Here is a 17,486-nt window from a genome sequence, read left to right on the forward strand (position 1 = left end):
ATCTCTAGACATCACAGTGAACACAAAAATCCACCACAACTGAAATGTCGGTATCTTGGTAAAGACCAGATCCATCCCTGGCTTTGCAAAGCTCAGCCCCGCTCGTCCCACCCTAACCCAGGGCCTGTCGGTGGTGTCTGCACTTAGCGTGTGGGTTAGTCATGGTCCTTATCACATCTAGAGGGTCCTCTTATTCCCAAGGCACACTGGCTTGTGTAGCATTCAAACACACACACACACACACACACTTTTCAAGTGTGGCCAAAGAAAGGATGTCAGCATTTAAATTTGTATTTAAAATTAAATGCTTCTGGCTTACCAATTGGAATAACCTTAAATAAATCACTGCCCTGTCCAGATTGTCTGTCTTGGGCCTTTTCCATGAGTAGGGATGGTCTTCTCCTGTGAGCTGTGTTTATCTGAAAACGACTTTCATTTCTGAGCATATGCCTTGCCGTGAAATCCCAAGTGAATGCCCAGATGCCTAAAAACACAGATGGAAAAATCTTGGATAGATTATGCAGCCCATCTGTTTCCAGTGCTCTTGTCATGGGAATAATTTTATTTTTACATAATTAGAGAAAGTTGGTAAAGTAAACTTACCTGGGATCCTAGGATGTTTTATCAAAAATAACAAAACTTCATCCCCGCTACCCTGCAGAAGCTCTAAGGTGTTAACTGAAGTCACCCAAAGCTACTTCTCAAGGGGTCTTGATGAGGAGATTTCCTTTGAGTTTCATCTCCAGGGCAAAGACTGTGGAGAGCCAAGTTACCCTTGAGTGTTCCCTTCAGCATGTTTTTCTCTAGAATATTTGGGATTCTTGTAAGTGCTTTGGTTTTACACTCATGGATCTTTCTTCAAACCATAGCTGAGCTTCAAAATACCTTTTCTTAGTCCCTCTTCCCACATCAAGTGGGATTCTCTTCTGTTCTGTCCTAGAAACTGCACTTCTCAAAAGAGAAAGAGCCAAACAGTGCCTTCTAACTCAGTGTCCCAATCTACTCATGTTTAAGAGCTTAACACCTAATGCAAGCTGTTTCCTTCCCCTTCCCCTCACTACCTCCTTTCCCTTTTTTAGTCAATGCCCATTCTTTTGTGTGTGTGCGTGTTATTGCAGAGAAGAAAGCATTTAAATGAGAAATTAATATCAAAGATACTTTTAAAAAATCCCATGTATTTGGAAATTGAAGGTCCACTTTTAAATGATGAGTGTATCTAAGGAGGCATAACAAGGAAAATTAGAAAACATCTATAATAGAATAAAAATGAAAAGAGAATTTACCAGAAATTGTTGCATGGGGCAAATTTGTTGCATACCAGAATTTGAAGCTGCTTAACCCAATTAAATACAATGTGGAGTCTTGAGTAAGGTATGAAAACAAATAATGGACACCAGCATAAAATTTTGTGAAATTTAAACAAAATATGTAATTTAGTTAGTAATGTTGTATCACATGTTAATTTCCTGGTTTTTTTTTTTTTTTTTTTACATCAGAGTATTTCTTTATATTCTCAGAATTGGATTATAAGTTTCACGCCTAATTCAAAAAACATTTAAAAAAATCACTAAGATAATAAACTTCCTAAACTTTTAGCAGTAATAGTAGATGCCAAAATACATGGAACTGTATCTAAGTTTTGAGTGAATATAGCCAATGTCTATCCTTATCCACAGATAAAAAATAAGACATAACCCTTTCCTTCTAGGATGATACATAGTAACAGGTACGGAGTTGAGACTATATTGCCCTGATGTGCTGAGTACTTTGCATTTCTCTATTTTGGGAATGTTAAAACAGTTTTTAACAGTTTGACCACTTTGATAATCTTTTGGAATACTTTCAGTGGACTGTGACCAGCTCACCAAGCTTTTCTTCAGCCTCTCTAATTGTGACATGTTAATTTTAAGACTGACAGGTTTGATCTCCTTGCTGTCAAGTCAGTCTATCTTAAAAGAAATCAACCCTGAGTTCTCATTGGAAGGACTGATGTTGAAGCTGAAACTCCAGTATTTTGGTCATCTGATGCAAACAGACGACTCATTGGAAAAGTCCCTGATGCTGGGAAAGGTTGAGGGCAGAAGGAGAAGAGGGCATCAGAGGATGAGATGGTTGGATGGCATCACCGGTGCAATGAACATGAACTTGGGCAGACTTCAGGAGATGGTGAGGGACAGGGAGGCCTGGTGTGCTGCAGTCCACGGGTTGCAAAGAGTTGGACACGCCTGGGCGACCAAATAACAAATTAGAAAAGGAAAAGAAAAACCTGTAGTGCACACTGCTCAGGGGCTCAGGCGTGTCCGACTCTGTGCAACCCCATGGGCTGCAGCCCGCCAGGCTCCTCTGTCCATGGCATTTTCCCAGCAAGAATACTGCAGTAGGTTGCCATTTCCTGTTCCAAGAGACCTTCCCCACCTAGGCATCAAAACGGCATCTCCTGGGTCTCCTGCATTGGCAGGCGGATTCCTGCCTGGAATCCTGGGAACCTGGGAAGCCCAGGTGGATGCTAGTCACACGTTTTTGGCTACCTAACATCTGAACTTTTTTCCTATTTCTGGGGTATACCCCCACCTTGAACCTGGAAGTAGGCAAACCTTGAGTCCCACTCTAGAACCTGAGGATGCAACATGTTTGCTTTGCCAGGTGCCTTCCCAGTGAGGGTGCACGCTCATGGTCCAAGCCACCAATCAGACTCACGCCCAACCTGGGCTCTGAAGCAAGGTAGTGGAGATTTGATTTAGGTGGTGGCTGGCTGGAACAGTGTCAGCAAGGTCAAGATTTTAGTGGCAACAGCGTGATGGAGTGGCAGTGGTACCCAACATCTGTTGGTGGTAATGCTTACACAAGCAAAGTGGTCCCACATTTATCAGAAATGGCCAGAGCAGTGCCCTCACCAGACAGATTCTGTGGCATGTTGTCAGCTGGGGACCTGGCTGCTCACCATCCTGCATGGTTCTACAGCCTCCCCAGGGACCCTGTGAGCTTCCCAACACCCTCCAAATAATCCCTTTTCTTTCTATGTTAAATCAGTTTCAAGTTTTATACTTGACTGATACAAAGACAACGTAAAATAATGCACTCATGTCCCGTGGAGGCCAGATGACCTCATCGCTGCAGGACTGACTTTTTGTAGCGACTAGAATTTAGAAAAGTTGGAGGGAAACTCTAGTTATTGCAAGATGTAACTGGAGTTTAGAGTCCCTTGGACTGCAAGGAGATCAAACCAGTCAATCCTAAAGGAAATCAGTCCTGAATATTCACTGGAAAGACTGATTCTGAAGCTGAAGCTCCAATACTTTGGCCACCTGATGCAAAGAAATGACTTATTGGAAAAGACCCTAATGCTGGGAAAGATTGAAGGCAGGAGGAGAAGGGGATGACAGAGGATGAGATGGTTGGATGGCATCACCCACTTGATGGACATGAGTCTGAGCAAGCTCTGGGAGTTGGTGATGGATAGGGAAGCCTGGTGTGCTGCAGTCCATGGGGTCACAAAGAGTTGGACTGAGCAACTGAACTGTACTGAATTGGAATTCTGGATTCAAAACAACCTGCTGCTTTGGAAGTCAGGATCACATTTGTATTGCAAAGCTTGACTTTAGTTGACCAAACACCACCACCCATCATGCGGAGTTACTGTTATCATTTTGATTTATATTGCTTTTTACTGCTTAAAGATATAATATGTAAGCATATTTGGCTTTTATGGAGTTGTTTATAAGAGCTGTAGGCATAAGAATATTACAGTTGGCTTGCATTCATGTAAGTGGTAGGAAGATAATAGTAATTTAAATCAATATGTTACAGCAGCTGCCAGCCCTGCCCACCCTCTGCCCTGGACACTTAGCTCTGCACTCCTAAAGCTGCTGCCAGTGAACACCTGCTGCTCTCTGCCCGAGGGCTTTTGCTCTCAGAGCCTGACTGGTCTGAAAGCAGAGCAGGCCAGCCGTTCTGAAAGTCAGTGCTTCTGAAAGCGGCTCGCAAGAACTTCCCAGTGGACAGATGCCCCAGCTTCCTCAGTGCCCGTTTAGAACAACTCAAAAGCATGTTGTGTGCTGCTTTCTGTAATTCCCCTGTGGGGATGAGTCCCAGGTGTCACTTGATTGAAAATGCACCCATTTTCCTGTTTGTCCTCAGTCCCTAACCCTCCCAACTCCATTACCAGGGTTTCCTGGGTTCTTCCCCCAAACAAACTGCTGGGATCAAATCCTAGGGTCAAGAGTCTGTGTTGGGGGAAAGCATAACCAAGACGCCTGCACAGCAGTCAGCACTGTGCCTTGACCTGCACATCAAGTGTGTTAGCGACGGGCCGGGGTTCTGTGTATTCACTCTTATGCCTGCCATACAATTAGATTGATTTCCTATAGGAAACAGGCTAAGGAGACAGGAAGTTATTGGAAGAGTGACTGACACCCAGAGAAGGGTCAGAGGGAGCACGTTTGGTGCAGTTCCTCTGTCCCCCAGAACCCCTAACAGGGCAGGGCTGCAGATGACACTATCCATCACAGCGAGGTGGGGGGGGGGGTTGGCTTGGCCACTGCTCTTGTATCCTCAAGCTCATATCATCCTTCCAGAAGAACCTACTCTAACAATCTCCGTGCATTGCTGTTAAAGAAAATGTTGCAAGCACTTGGCTCCCCTGGTTCCTGAAGTTCAGCACCATCAAAGGTCACAACTTCCTCTCTCAAGACCATGGGAAACAGGGTCAGGGTCCAGGAAGCCCTAAACAATATCCCAGCCTCTACCTCTCCAGGGACGCAGAAAGCCCTTTTTCCCTAGTAATTTATCTCTTTGAGAAACCCTGCAGTGCCTTGTGGGAAGGAGGGATGATGTCACACCAGGCAGATTGCGCAGTGGCTGACTCAGAGTCTGGAGATAGGGTCAGAGACAACTTTAGCATTAATGTGCTGAGTGTATTGTTGGAGACTCCAGCCTTCATTATCTTCATTGACTCTGTCCCATCCCCCATCCGTCACTGCTTATCCTGGTCAAAGCATCCAACCCCCGGGCCCAGAACCTCATCCTGCAGCCTGCCTCAATTCCACTGCAGACTTGATTGAATTAAACCCTCAAGATAAAAACAAAGAACCAAAAAACTTTGCTCTTGATAACCAACTGGATAAGCAGGCTCACACGACGCCAAAACCCCAAATCAATATCCACTGGACTATCTTTATTTGGAAAGGCAGTGGTATATTAAATTAAAGTGTGTCCTTTGATTTTTTTTCCTTCAATAAAATATGAGCGATCTCTACAACAAAATCGCCCAGGATGATTTAGCAGCCTTCTAAAATCAGCTTCCAATTTACTCAAGTGTCTGGACTGAGACCTGCAGGAAACGGGCTTCTGAACTCATCAAAAGGACAAACAGTATCTCAGGCTGGGAACAGTCTCCCAGTGTGTGTCATTTCGGGAGCTATCATTTCTGATCAATGTCGTCTCTGCAGAGAGAGCCCGTGTGCCAGGCCACTGCCAACATTGATGACTGATGCGACCTCGGTCCCCTGGGCTGGAAGGTCCCTTGAGCATCAATTAGTCCAAGTATCTTCTTTTACCAATAGGAACAAAGACATTTCCAAAGTCACACAGGCAGCAAGTCAAAACCATGGGCTGCCTCGCTTGCGGGGTCTAAGGAGTCATGATTTAGAGCAAGCTTTATCAACTTTCGCATGATTGACCATGGGTGGGGCTGAATAATTCTTTATTTGGGGGGCAGTTCTGTGCCTTGTAGGATGTTTAGCAGCATACTCACCCTCTGCCCCTTAGACATCTCTAGCACCGTTCATGACAACCAACAACGTCTCTAGACATTGTCAAGTTGTTCCCGAGGGGGCCAAAATCACCCCTGGCTAAGAACTCAGAGCTTAGGGCAAAAACTACAAATTGGTGCTGCTGGGCTAAATCCGGTTCACAGGTATGCTTTGTTCATTCTATGTGATATTTGTCAGGATTTTAAAAATTGGGGCAATTTCACATAAAAACCCAGACTTCTGGCTTCTTTTGAACATTTAGAAGACCTGCCAACATGGAGCACACCCCCTCACATGGCAATACGAGACTGAAGTTGAGCTGATGGCCTTTAGAATGACCACCTGTATCCCTCTTTGCCACAGTCCCCACCGCTCCCTATTGTTTCCCTCATCAGACCCACTGTATCGGTTTCGTAATCTTTCTGGACCTCAGCTTAGTGTTTTAAGTCTTTTCCCTCAAGTACGGCTCTCAGCTCATTGAGGGCAGATCCTGCTGTTTTCTGCTATCCCTGAACAGACACTCAAAAATAGTTATCCATTGATTTGTCTAGGGCATCTTTTCCCAAAAGACATCTGGCAGAATGCTAGTCTTCAAGGTAAAAAGGCTGGAAGTCAAGAAAATGGGGTGAAGCTGCATTCTGTATTTCCATTTAAAGAGACCCTAAAAGGCCCTGTACTGAAGAAAGCTGCTGAACTGAACTTGACCTAGAGTGACTCAAGACACTTTGGTCATCACAGAACTCTCTTTTACCCTGGCACCAACCGGTATCCCAAGAAACTACAGTTCTATAGAATACAGTTCAAAGCATGACAAAGCCTGTATTGGAACTTTATGAATTAAACACAGTCACTGAAATACTAAGTGCTGTGACAAAGGCAGACGAGCCCAGTCCATGGGATCTCGAAGAGTCGGACACGACTTAGTGAGTGAATAACAGCAAACGACAAAGGCAGCTACAAAGCACTAATGTATAAAGAGTAATTTTTCTAAGCACAGACATTAAATATGTAGGATAGGTGTGATTACTATCCATACCTTACAGAATAGACAATAAAGCAACAGAAAAGGAGTTAGCCCATGGTTACCCAGCTGGGAAGAGCTCATGCCAGGAGTGGGATACAGCCCACCCAGCCGCACAGCCTAAGCACTTATTCTCCATCTACACCGTCCCGCCTCCCGGGACATCGTCCCATGTTGTTTGTGTGTCTGCTTCCCTCTCAGGATAAGTACCAGGCCTCACCCATGAAGGAAGCAGAGAGGAAATTATTATCCATTGATCAAGTGCTTCAGATAATGCTGGGAAGAATTTGACATAGAATGGCATGTGGTTCTTCACATCGTGCCTGAAAATTAGGTCTTCTGACTCTCATCTGATTTGGGCAATTCTCTTAACCTCTTGGAGCCTAGAAGCCAAATAGTTAGTGAACGGAAAACTGGGATATGAACAAGTCCTGGAAATAAGGTATGTGTTCCTTCCACTTTGCTTATTGTATAGTAAGAATATAGGAGCTGGATAGATGATGGGTGGGTGGATGGATAAATGGATGGGTGATGGATGGATGATGGGTAATTGATGGATAGATGGATGGATGTACATGTGAACGATGGATGGCCGACGGAAGGCTGGCTGGGTGATGAATGGATGTGATTTCTTGCCCACTTACTCTGTGTGAGGCGCCCTACTAAATTTTGTGGAGAGGTATTCTAAAAGGAACAGGCTAGGATGCTTGCTCCTAGAGAGCTTTCCCTATTTCCTGGGGCTTGATCCTTTAACCTCGGAAGAGAAAAGGCAAACTGTGCCCTTCTCACATTGCGTACTTTCAGTTTACATGGAGATCCTGCAGTTTCACGCAGTCATCGCTCTGAGAAAGCTCCAACCAGCTGGATATGGGCCAATCCAGCAACAATGGAAACAAACTCTCAGGAAAATCAGCTCCTAGCCCAAACCAGAGATGTTAGGGAAACAGAGACTGAGTTAGCTGGAGGGTGATTTCATTCCTGATTTGTAGCGTCAGCTTGGAAGCAGAGAAATGGTGAGGCTGGAGCAGGGGAGGGAATACTCCCTCTTCTGCATTTCTCTTGGACTCCATCTGAGGAGTAAATGCTTTGTTTACTTCTGAACCTAAATTTTACATCCCCATCCCATTACCATTATTCACAATGATCTATAGCAAAGTACTTCAGGGAAAACACAGCTCTCTGCAGCACTTGAAAGAAGCAGACAGCATCATTTTGGTGATGATACATGCAAGAAATCATAAAGTCTCACACTAGGGGGAAAGCCCTCGATAAAATTCAGGGGGAGGGGTAAAAGAAACCACTCACAAATGTTTTAGGGTGAACAAGGCTTCAGAAACATAAGCTACTTGATCGAGATTCCTTACTCATGATGGGTAGTATACTCAGTCCCGTGCAGTGTATTGTTCTCCTCACTTAGCTGATTGTGTTTACCAAATAATACTAAACAATCGATAAGATCTTGTCTCTGTGGATAGCAGCGACTTATGGATAAATGAGTAAGAGCAGGTGAAACACTTCTAATTGTATTCATACGTGATTGGGCTCACAAAGAGCTAAAATGCTCTCAGGAGCAGCATCTTTTGGTTACGGGAAGAGAATTGAGTGTTCTATTAACTTTCATTATAAAATTACAGACAAGTCCTTTTGAAGAGAAACATCCAAGAGGGTGAAAAACCTCTCTAAAAGGAGTTGTTAGCAGAGCAAGACTGAGTCACAGAATTGAGATCCTTGGACAATGTTGCCCTTTCAGAAGTTATGAGCATTAACCTGTATTCTTATCATTCATTTCTTGAAGGCCTCTCAGTGGCCTCTCTATGTACCCCTGCTATACCTCCCAATAGAATCTCTCCTCTTCCCTATCAATGATAGAACTTTGACTGTTACCTCCGGTGTTGTCACTTAATTAAGAAAAAAGCCTGCATCTCCCAGTTTCCTTTGCGGCAGGATATGGCCATGTGACTAGGCTCTGGTTAATAAGAGGTAAGGCTTCCCTGGTAGCTCAGCTGGTAAAGAATCCGCCTGCAATGCAGGAGACCCTGGTTCAATTCCTGGGTCTGGAAAATCCCCCGGAGAAGGGATAGGCTACCCACTCAAGTATTCTTGGTCTTCCTTGGTGGCTCAGATGGTAAAGAATCTGCCTGCAATGTGGGAGATCTGGGTTTGATCCCTGGGTTGAGAAGATCCCTTGGAGAAGGGAATGGCTACCCACTCCAGTTTTCTGGCCTGGAGAATTCCAAGGACAGAGGAACCTGGAGGGCTACAGCCCATGGGGTCGCAAAGAGTTGGACACGACTGAAAGACTTTTACTTTCAGATGTATTTTGGCTGTCTCCTCATTTCTTTAAAAAGAAGCATGTGGATCTTTCTCCCTCCTCCCACATGTCTTGCTCTCGCTACCTGGAACATGGATGTGAGGGGTGTATTTTGAACCATGAGAATGAGGGTCAGTCCCTCATCTGGATGAAGTACAGAACTGGAAGGAACATTGATCCTCGATGACTTTGGGGAGACTCTATACCATCCTTATGTGTATTCTGTCTACTTTAAGCCACTTTTTATCTTGAGGCTTTTGTTATTCGTAGCTGAATATTACAGCCTTCCCTGACCTTCCAGAGAGAACATTCTATTTCTTCTTTACAGTGCTTATACTAGTAAATGATTAATTATCTGTGTGATTTTTTGGGGGGGAGTCATAGCAATAGGAGAGATTGCTTTGTTCCACGTATACCCTCTTAGAACGCACCGCTGCCACGAACAGTGATCCAATCGGTTTAAACCAAAACACCTGCAACTCTTTCAGAATAGCTTGGTTAGCTACCAGTTCCAAAACAGTCATGTACAGGGCAGACCAGAAAAGGATAGATGCTTAGCACCCCGGAGAAACAGCCCTTGGCCAAGGACTGACAGGAGTTGGTAGTCCATTTACCTTACCTTTCGACTGTGATGCCTTTGAGGTGTGTTCTATAGTGTCATGCAGAGTTCTCCAGCACGATTTAACCTGAGTCAATGACAGAGGTAACCTGCCAGATGGTGTACCTTGCACTAACTTCTTTCCATTCCCTATATCAATTCCATAGACCCCTATTTCCCAGCATCATCACTCAAATAAGCCATTTACACTCAAATCTTTAAATTATAAAAGGTTTGCTTCTGGGGAACTCAAGCTAGACCAATATATGTCACCTCTATTTGTTCCACTGGTGCTGAGAATGCGTGCATGCTAAGTAGCTTCAGTCATGTCTGACTCTTTGCGACCATATGGACTGGAGCCTGCCAGGCTTCTCTGTCCATGCAATTCTCCAGGCAAGAATACTGGAGTGGGTTGCCATTTCCTCCTCCAGGGGATCTTCTCGACCCAGGGATCAAACCTGGCTCTCCTGAGTCTTCTGCATTGCAGGCGCGTTCTTTACCACTAGCACCACCTGGGAATCCCAGTACTGAGAATATGTTTGTCTTATTCCCCATTCTATCTCCAGTACTTAGTAATAGTACAAGGTCAGCACTCAAAAAGTGATGAATATCAGTTCACATTTTCCCTCTGACATGTCTAGAGTTAACCCTCTATGACTAATTCTATGAGATATAAATAGGAAGTTTATGCTACCTCTTTCAGGATGGGCTGCACACTTATTCAGTACTTCTCTGAAGATAATGCTGTACTTGTGGCAATCATGCTTCATTGACTTTTAAATTACATCAATACAAACTATAAGAAATTATAGCATACATCCTTTAATATGAGCTCTTGGATATTACTAAGATCTTTCAATGGCCATCAACCATTAACTGTTCTTCATTACTGACCTTATGAATTTGTCTTCTTCCTCAATCTCTTCTATGGCATTTTTGAAACCCATAACAGCTTATAAAATCATAAATATTATGCAGGGTGGTTAAGCATCCACACTTTAGAGTCAAATGCCTTGCACTTCAAATCCCAGCTCTGCCAGACTAAGTAGGTGACCTTGGAGAAGTTACTCAGTTTCTATTAAATTTTTTCCTGGGTAAAATGAGGATAATCGTTCCTGTCTGTGGGTCAAGACTATCCCTGAAGTAGGGAATACTGGAACCCACTCCAGTATTCTTGCCTGGAAAATTCCGTGGGCAGAGGAGTCTGGCAGGCTACAGCCTATGGGGCCACAAAAAGTCAGACATGACTGAGCAACTGAGTACACACACATATACACACCGTACCTAGGGCACAGGATTATTTTTTAGATTAAACAATGTATTATAATAAATGACTCTAATTGTATTGAGGACAATACAATAGAAGAAATCTTATTAAAGGATACATTTGAAGACATTGACTATTCACCCCAGGTAATGTATCGCTCTGGAAGATAGATACTTTTCAAGTATTTTAGAAAACCATTCAGAAATCGTACTAAGATTGTTTCCCATATATTATTGCCCAAAGATCTCACTTCTTTTGTGTGGCACTCCCCTAAGATGGCTTATATTGTGAGGGGTTCCTATTTAGACCCCCTACACCCCTCCCAAGGTACACACCCCTGTTCCTACCTCATATACAAGTTAATAGAGCTGAGTTGTAATACTGCCTTTCACCAGCAGTGGCCGCTGTGGTGACATTGCCCTACAAAGTAAGGTATTTCGCAACTGAGGTTCTAAAGCCAGTGTCCAAGGAATCAATTTTATAAATTGAAAGCAGATTTATTGTGTTTATTTGGACAGATGCCTTGCCGCATAGCTTTTGGCACATTCCACCAAAGAGGAGAAGATTTGAGAGTACTTAACCATCCAGGTTAAGCACAGGACTCAGAAGAAGGTATTCCTCCAACAGCAGTAGACTGTGGTGTGTTTCCTCTTAGCTGTTGTGACAATCAGCTGCAAACCAATTATAATCTGGTGTTTATAAACAGCCAGAAGATTTCCTTGGAGGGAGTAATTATATTCCTTTTAACATATTATAAGGCAAACACTTCTCTTAAACATGCTGTGTACTGAGTGCAAAGTAGATTAATTTTCTATTCTTAAAGGAAAGCCCTCAGAATCAAGGCAAGGGGTCCTAATGGGACAGAAATAGTAGGAGGCCAACAAAGGGCCAGAGAACATAAAATGCCGTGGAGTATTATCCATCTAAACAAGCATGCATGGTGAGAAGCTAAGCGCATCCATTTGGAGCTGGTTATGTATCCCACCACAGTCACTGTGTTCCTTTGAGCAGGATAATTCACCGTGTTAAGACTCACTTTTCTCTTCTGTAAAGTGGGAACAATGATGCTTACCTAATAAGGTTTATTCTGAGAATTAAATTACAAAAGATACATAAAGTCTAGATGAGTAGATACCCGCAAATCAAGACCACACCTTGAAGATGTTATCAATGCCAGTCCCAAAGCCCGTCTGAACTCACCATTCCCTGTCTAAGATAACGGCTTTCTATGGAGAGCACCCTGCCTGGAACATCTCAGCACAGGTATGAGGGGCAGGCTGAAAGCACCAGGGAGCTAACACTTCCAGGACAGCCCTTAGCGGATCAGCAGAAAGCTTAGTTTAAAGCACCCATGTTCTTACTCCTTGGATGAGACGGTGCTGAGCGTGTCCCACACTGTCTCTGGGCCTGGGGCCCCCATGTTCCTGTGGTCACGCTCCTTGTGTTGGCTTCAATTGCTTCCCTGATCACTTCCTGACTTCCTGATGGAAGCTTCCTGGGAACACCTCCCAAATAAAGCACTGGCACTCCAATGCTTGTTTCAGGATAGAATCCGGCCTGAACACTATACCGCACAATGTCAACAGACTTAATGATTTGGGCAATTTGGTTTACAATCAAATGTTCGATCCACTAGCCAAGTCTTGTCTATTCAGCCTCCTTCTAATCTCCTCTCTTCCATCCTACAGCCATTGCCTCAGCTGAGGCTCTTATTTACTGACTGATTTGTCGATTGATTGATTTTTGTCTGCACTCGAGTCCCTAACGAATCTCCATGCTTCCAGTAACTCTATTGTCCAAACCATCACCTGTTTACCTCCAAACTTGTTATCCTGAAATGCAATCTGGTGATGCCATGCACCCCCCCTTTTTTTAAGACTCCAGTGGTGCCCACTGCCTTCTGTTGAGTCAGGGCTGATTATGTCTTAACTTTTATAACACAATATGTAAAAATCCTCAAAAGCTGGTTCCAACCAACTTTTCAAGCCTAGTCTCCAGCAACTGTCAAACACAGCCAATGATCAGCTCACACAGAACAAACCAGTGTCTTCCCAGTAGTACTTTCACCTGCCACCTTGCTGTGTGTTTTAAGGTGCTTGAGATCACCTATCTGAGGAACCTGGTTCACCTTCAAGGTCTGGCTCAAGGCCCCTGCTCCCTGAGGTCTTCTTCAAAGACCTAGGTTTTTTGGCTCATAACCAGAATATACACCTATCACTCCTCAACTGCAACTTTCTTTAAACTGCTGCAAGGGAATACCCCATTTTTTTTCCTTAAAAAAAAAAAAAATCTAAGTGCTTCTATGAGCTTTTTTCAAAAGGGCTCGCTAACAGAAGACAAGAAGCCAGGTATTGCTTGGCGTGTTTGTGTGTGTGTACACGTCTGCGTTGCAGGTGTGTGTGTGTGTGTGTGTGTATAAACAGTGATCTGATCTTCTGTTGAGTCAGATCAAGAACAGAACCCCTTTCTGGTACTGAACTCTATTTTGGAGCCTCTTCAACGGCCCCAAACGGGTCAGGTGGTGAGAGTTAGCCATCGTGAGATGCTCCTCGCGATCCCGGGTAAGGGGCATCGCTGGAGGTCCCAAATGCAAAGACCTGGATCTGGACTCCTCAGGGCAGCCAGTGGGATTTCCAGTTTCCAGTTTCCCGAACCTCTCCGTCCTTCTAACCCGGACCGGTGGTTTGGGAAACAGCGCGTTTCCCGTCAGTCCCCCGGCCCCCGCACGTCGGTGGGAGAGGAGGCCACCTTGGGGAGGGGAGGCGTCCTCCAGGCCCAGACATTCATCTCTGTCCATTTCAAGGCGCCCAGCCCGCGCCGTATATAATGAAGTATTGCGTCCACGGCGGAGGACAAGGCGTCCTCTCTCTGTGTGTTTTATTCACGAGTTTTTTTTTTTTTTTTGGCGATCTGGGCTCTGGGTTCTACGATCAAGAGCTTGGTGTGAAACTGGCTGAGAAGCGGGAGCTGAGGCTTTGCTCGGGCAGGACAGAGAGGAGGGCAGTGAGGCAGGGCGCGCGGCTCTTGGGAGGATTACGGCGGAGTCCGTGGACCGCGGCGCTGCTCGCAGAGGCTGCAGCCATTGCGCCGCCGAGCATCCCGCATTCAACAGGAGGAACCCGCGAGCGAGGGTCTCCGAGCCCCCCAGCGCCGCAGCAGCCGCAGCCCGTGCGCCCCGCGCCCCCGCGCGCCATGGCCAAGGAAGGCGTGGAGAAGGCGGAGGAGACGGAGCAGATGATCGAAAAGGAGGCAGGCAAGGAGCCGGCCGAGGGCGGCGGCGGCGGCGGCTCTCACCGCCTCGGGGACGCCCAGGAGATGCGCGCCGTGGTGCTGGCCGGCTTCGGGGGGCTCAACAAGCTGCGGGTCACCAGGAAGGCCATGCCGGAGCCGCAGGACGGCGAGCTCAAGATCCGCGTCAAAGCCTGGTCCAGTATCCGCGCCTTTCTTGCTTTCTTTCTCTTTCTCTCTTTGCGCGCTCAGAGCTCCGGGGGAGCGGCTGGCAGAGCCTCGGCGGGCACGCTGCCCGAGGGGAAGAGCCTCCCTGGGCGGCCCCCCGCGCGCCCTCACCGGCTCTCCGAGCCTCCCCCGCCGCCCCTTGGCCCGCCGATGCTGGGAAGGAGGCTGGCAGGCAAGCCCTCGCTCTCCCCAGGCCAGATCTGGGGGTGACCGGAGGAGATGGTGAGCTCCGGGGAGGGGAAGGGTGGCCGGTGGCGCCCAGCGCTCAGGGTCTGGATGATCGCGCCACGGGAGCTCTCCGTGGAGTAGGACAGCTCAGGGGCCAGGAGAGGAAGGTTTGATGGTAACATGGTTAGAAAATCGTAACCGTCGGCTCACTGCGTACCTGCCATCGGTTCTTAAAAGAGTTTTACGTGTGCGATCTTATTTAATAGTTCCCGGGACCCAGAGAGTTAGGCATCATCGTTGTCCCCTTGTCACAGGTGCGGCAGCCGGGGCTCAGAGAGTGGTTTGCCCAAGATCAGCCGGCTGCCACTAAGCAGCATGGCCAGGATTTGATAATGGCATCTTTTTCAACCTCTAGGCAGTTTTCCCTTTGGGGCTGGGGTCGGAAAGCCGGGCTGGGGAAATGCGTCCTTCTTCCTCACCGCTGTACACTCCCTCCTTGTGGTCTCATACTGGGAAAGGAACTGGGAAGGAAGCATTTTAGGTACCCAGCATTTAAGCCTGGTGAGAGAGAAGGCCGGCACTGCTACTTAATCCCCCTCTTGCCCCCCAGCGTCTTCTGTGTTTCTCTGAAGAGGAAAAGCACAAACAAACAAAACAGCTGAATCTTCTAACTCCTGCTTCCATCTCCTTAGTACCCTTCCTGTCCCCACCCCGCCCCAGGGAACGTCAGACCCTCACCGGGCCGGGATTCCTCCTGGAGTGTTTAAACATCGCTTGTGCTATCACTGTATAGTCATTTCCCTGGAGTTTCAGGGAGAGGGCTCACCCCGGAGGGCTCAGTGGACCAGCGCTGGGAGTCGTATGCTGCAGCGTGGAAAGCTTTCCTGGGGAACTTACTGTTAGCACCCTGAGATGGGCCCATCCCTTCCCATCACCGTTCTTTAAAGCCCCCAACAGACCCAGCTCCCTAAAAGCAGCAGCCAGCTCACTGGTTAGCCCCCCAAACTCAGCATCTGGGAACAGTCTAGAGGCAGGAAGAGTGCAGAGGAGCTTCCCCTCTGCTTTGCCACTTTGAGGGCAGGTGCGGGTTTCATTCTTCAGACTGGAAGGTGGCTGGAGAGAGGCAGGCACTGGTCTCTGGCTCACTTCTCACACAGGGGGCTGGGCGCATTTGACTCTAAACACAGGGGCCTCTCCCAGGGGAATTCAGGGTGGCAGAGGCGGCTTTGGCTAACTAGGGGACCCTATACAGTTCTATCTTGTTAACTCTTGCTGAACCAAGCTGGCTGATCCAGAAGGCAGAGCGTGCCTCTGATACATGCTCACTGATAAATTCCCAATGCCCAGCACAAAGCTTGGCACCCAGTGTATCTTGCTGAATGACTCAGTTATTGTTGGATGGAAGGATGGGGGAAAGGTGCCTGGAGGGAGATTGTTGAGTCATGTCTGGTGGAAGTATATCTACCTAGTAAAATTAAACCTGTCTATTGATTAATTCTCCTTCCTCAACCACCAATCAAAAATATTACGTGTGTGTGTGTGTGTGTGTGATTTATGACCCTTATTCAAATTGAGGACTGGGTTCTAGGACTCTTTGTCAGAGTGTATATACAGAGAGTAAAAATGTTGAAGCTACTTTTTTGTTAAAAGATCATCATCTGCAGGACAAATAGACCTGGGTTCTCCAGCCTTTTGCTTCCTGCATAAATGCCAAGAGGACCTGAAGGGTTTGGAAATAATAAATGTCAGGATGAAGGCTGGGAGATTGATTTTCAAAGCCAGACACAGAAGCCTGCTGTTTTGGAGCCGCACACACATACAGACACACGCACATACACAGACACAGAGAGAGAGACACACACACGCTGAGTAGAATCACTGCAGATCCCCCTGCCCCAGTTGTTTAGAAAGCCAACAAGCCAGGAGGGGTGGGAGATGATGCTGACGAGGGAGGGAAAACAGTACTGCAAAGGGCCCAGGTTGATTTTCATTTCACCCAAGCTGGAAGCAGAGTTAATCAGTTTTGCAGGGAGGGATTGGAATAGGTTTGTGAGGATTGCCCGCTGGGCCCTTCTTTCTCCACTGGGCTAGGATTGGCTGGCCGGAGATGCCCATTGATTGTAAGATTAGCCTTGGGAGCCAGGCTGACTCATTTTGTAGCTTTATGAATCAGCTGATGGCCTCTTGGATGAAGGTTCCCCTCTTATCCGTTCTCTCTCGGTTCTCTATTTTTAATGGAAACCTTCTATCATCAAATAGGATCTGCTTTTTGCTGGAAAATAAGGCATAGTCCATCTGAACTAGTATCATTCAGACCTGAAATGAGGGTCCAAGTTGATTACCATATAAATTTTGTGGAAATGGAAGAGAGAAGGCAGGGGGACATACATATTTCATCTCATTTCCCCACTCTCATCTGTGGTCTAACACAGTAGGTATTATGGTAAATCAAACTGAGACTTGGAGATGTTGAGTAATTTGCTAAAAACACCACACAGGTAATGAAGCTAGGATTTGAATCCTAGTTTATTTCTCCTTAAAGCTCTGCTCTTTTCCTCTTATTTTGTCTCCCTCTGTTGAAAAGCCAGAAGAGGTGTAGTTTACTTCTCTGGACCTTTGACACATAACCTTGTTTTCTCCCCTTTCTTCAGTGAATGTGGCTTTGATCTGTTTGCACGGGTGCTCAGTCACTTCAGTCGTGTCTGACTCTCTGCAACCCCATGCACTGTAGCCCGCCAGGCTTCTCTCTCCATGGGATTCTCCAGGCAAGAGTACTGGAGTGGGTTGCCACGCCCTCCTCCAGGGGACCTTCCTGACCCAGGGATGGAACCCACATCTCTTATGTCTCCTGCATTGGCAGGCAGGTTCTTTATGTGCCACCTGGGAAACCCTTTTAATCTGTTTATGTCTGGCTT

The 17,486-nt window shown here is 46.4% G+C and overlaps 1 protein-coding gene across 2 annotated transcripts in view; it reads left to right on the forward strand.

The window, feature by feature from the left end:
* The first annotated feature begins 13,982 nt into the window (after window positions 1-13,982).
* VAT1L (vesicle amine transport 1 like) overlaps window positions 13,983-17,486 on the forward strand; it is a 169,047-nt gene continuing 165,543 nt past the window's right edge. Inside the window, exon 1 of one of the 2 annotated variants that reach the window (XM_061386820.1) lies at window positions 13,983-14,372. In XM_061386820.1, the coding sequence (XP_061242804.1) occupies window positions 14,140-14,372 (233 nt within the window). In that variant the 5' untranslated portion in view covers window positions 13,983-14,139. The remainder of the gene's footprint in view (window positions 14,373-17,486) is intronic. The other variant, XM_061386821.1, reaches the window with a different exon arrangement.

This window comes from Bos javanicus, chromosome 18, assembly GCF_032452875.1.
Source record: "Bos javanicus breed banteng chromosome 18, ARS-OSU_banteng_1.0, whole genome shotgun sequence".
In the NCBI taxonomy this organism is placed as follows: Eukaryota; Metazoa; Chordata; class Mammalia; order Artiodactyla; family Bovidae; genus Bos; species Bos javanicus.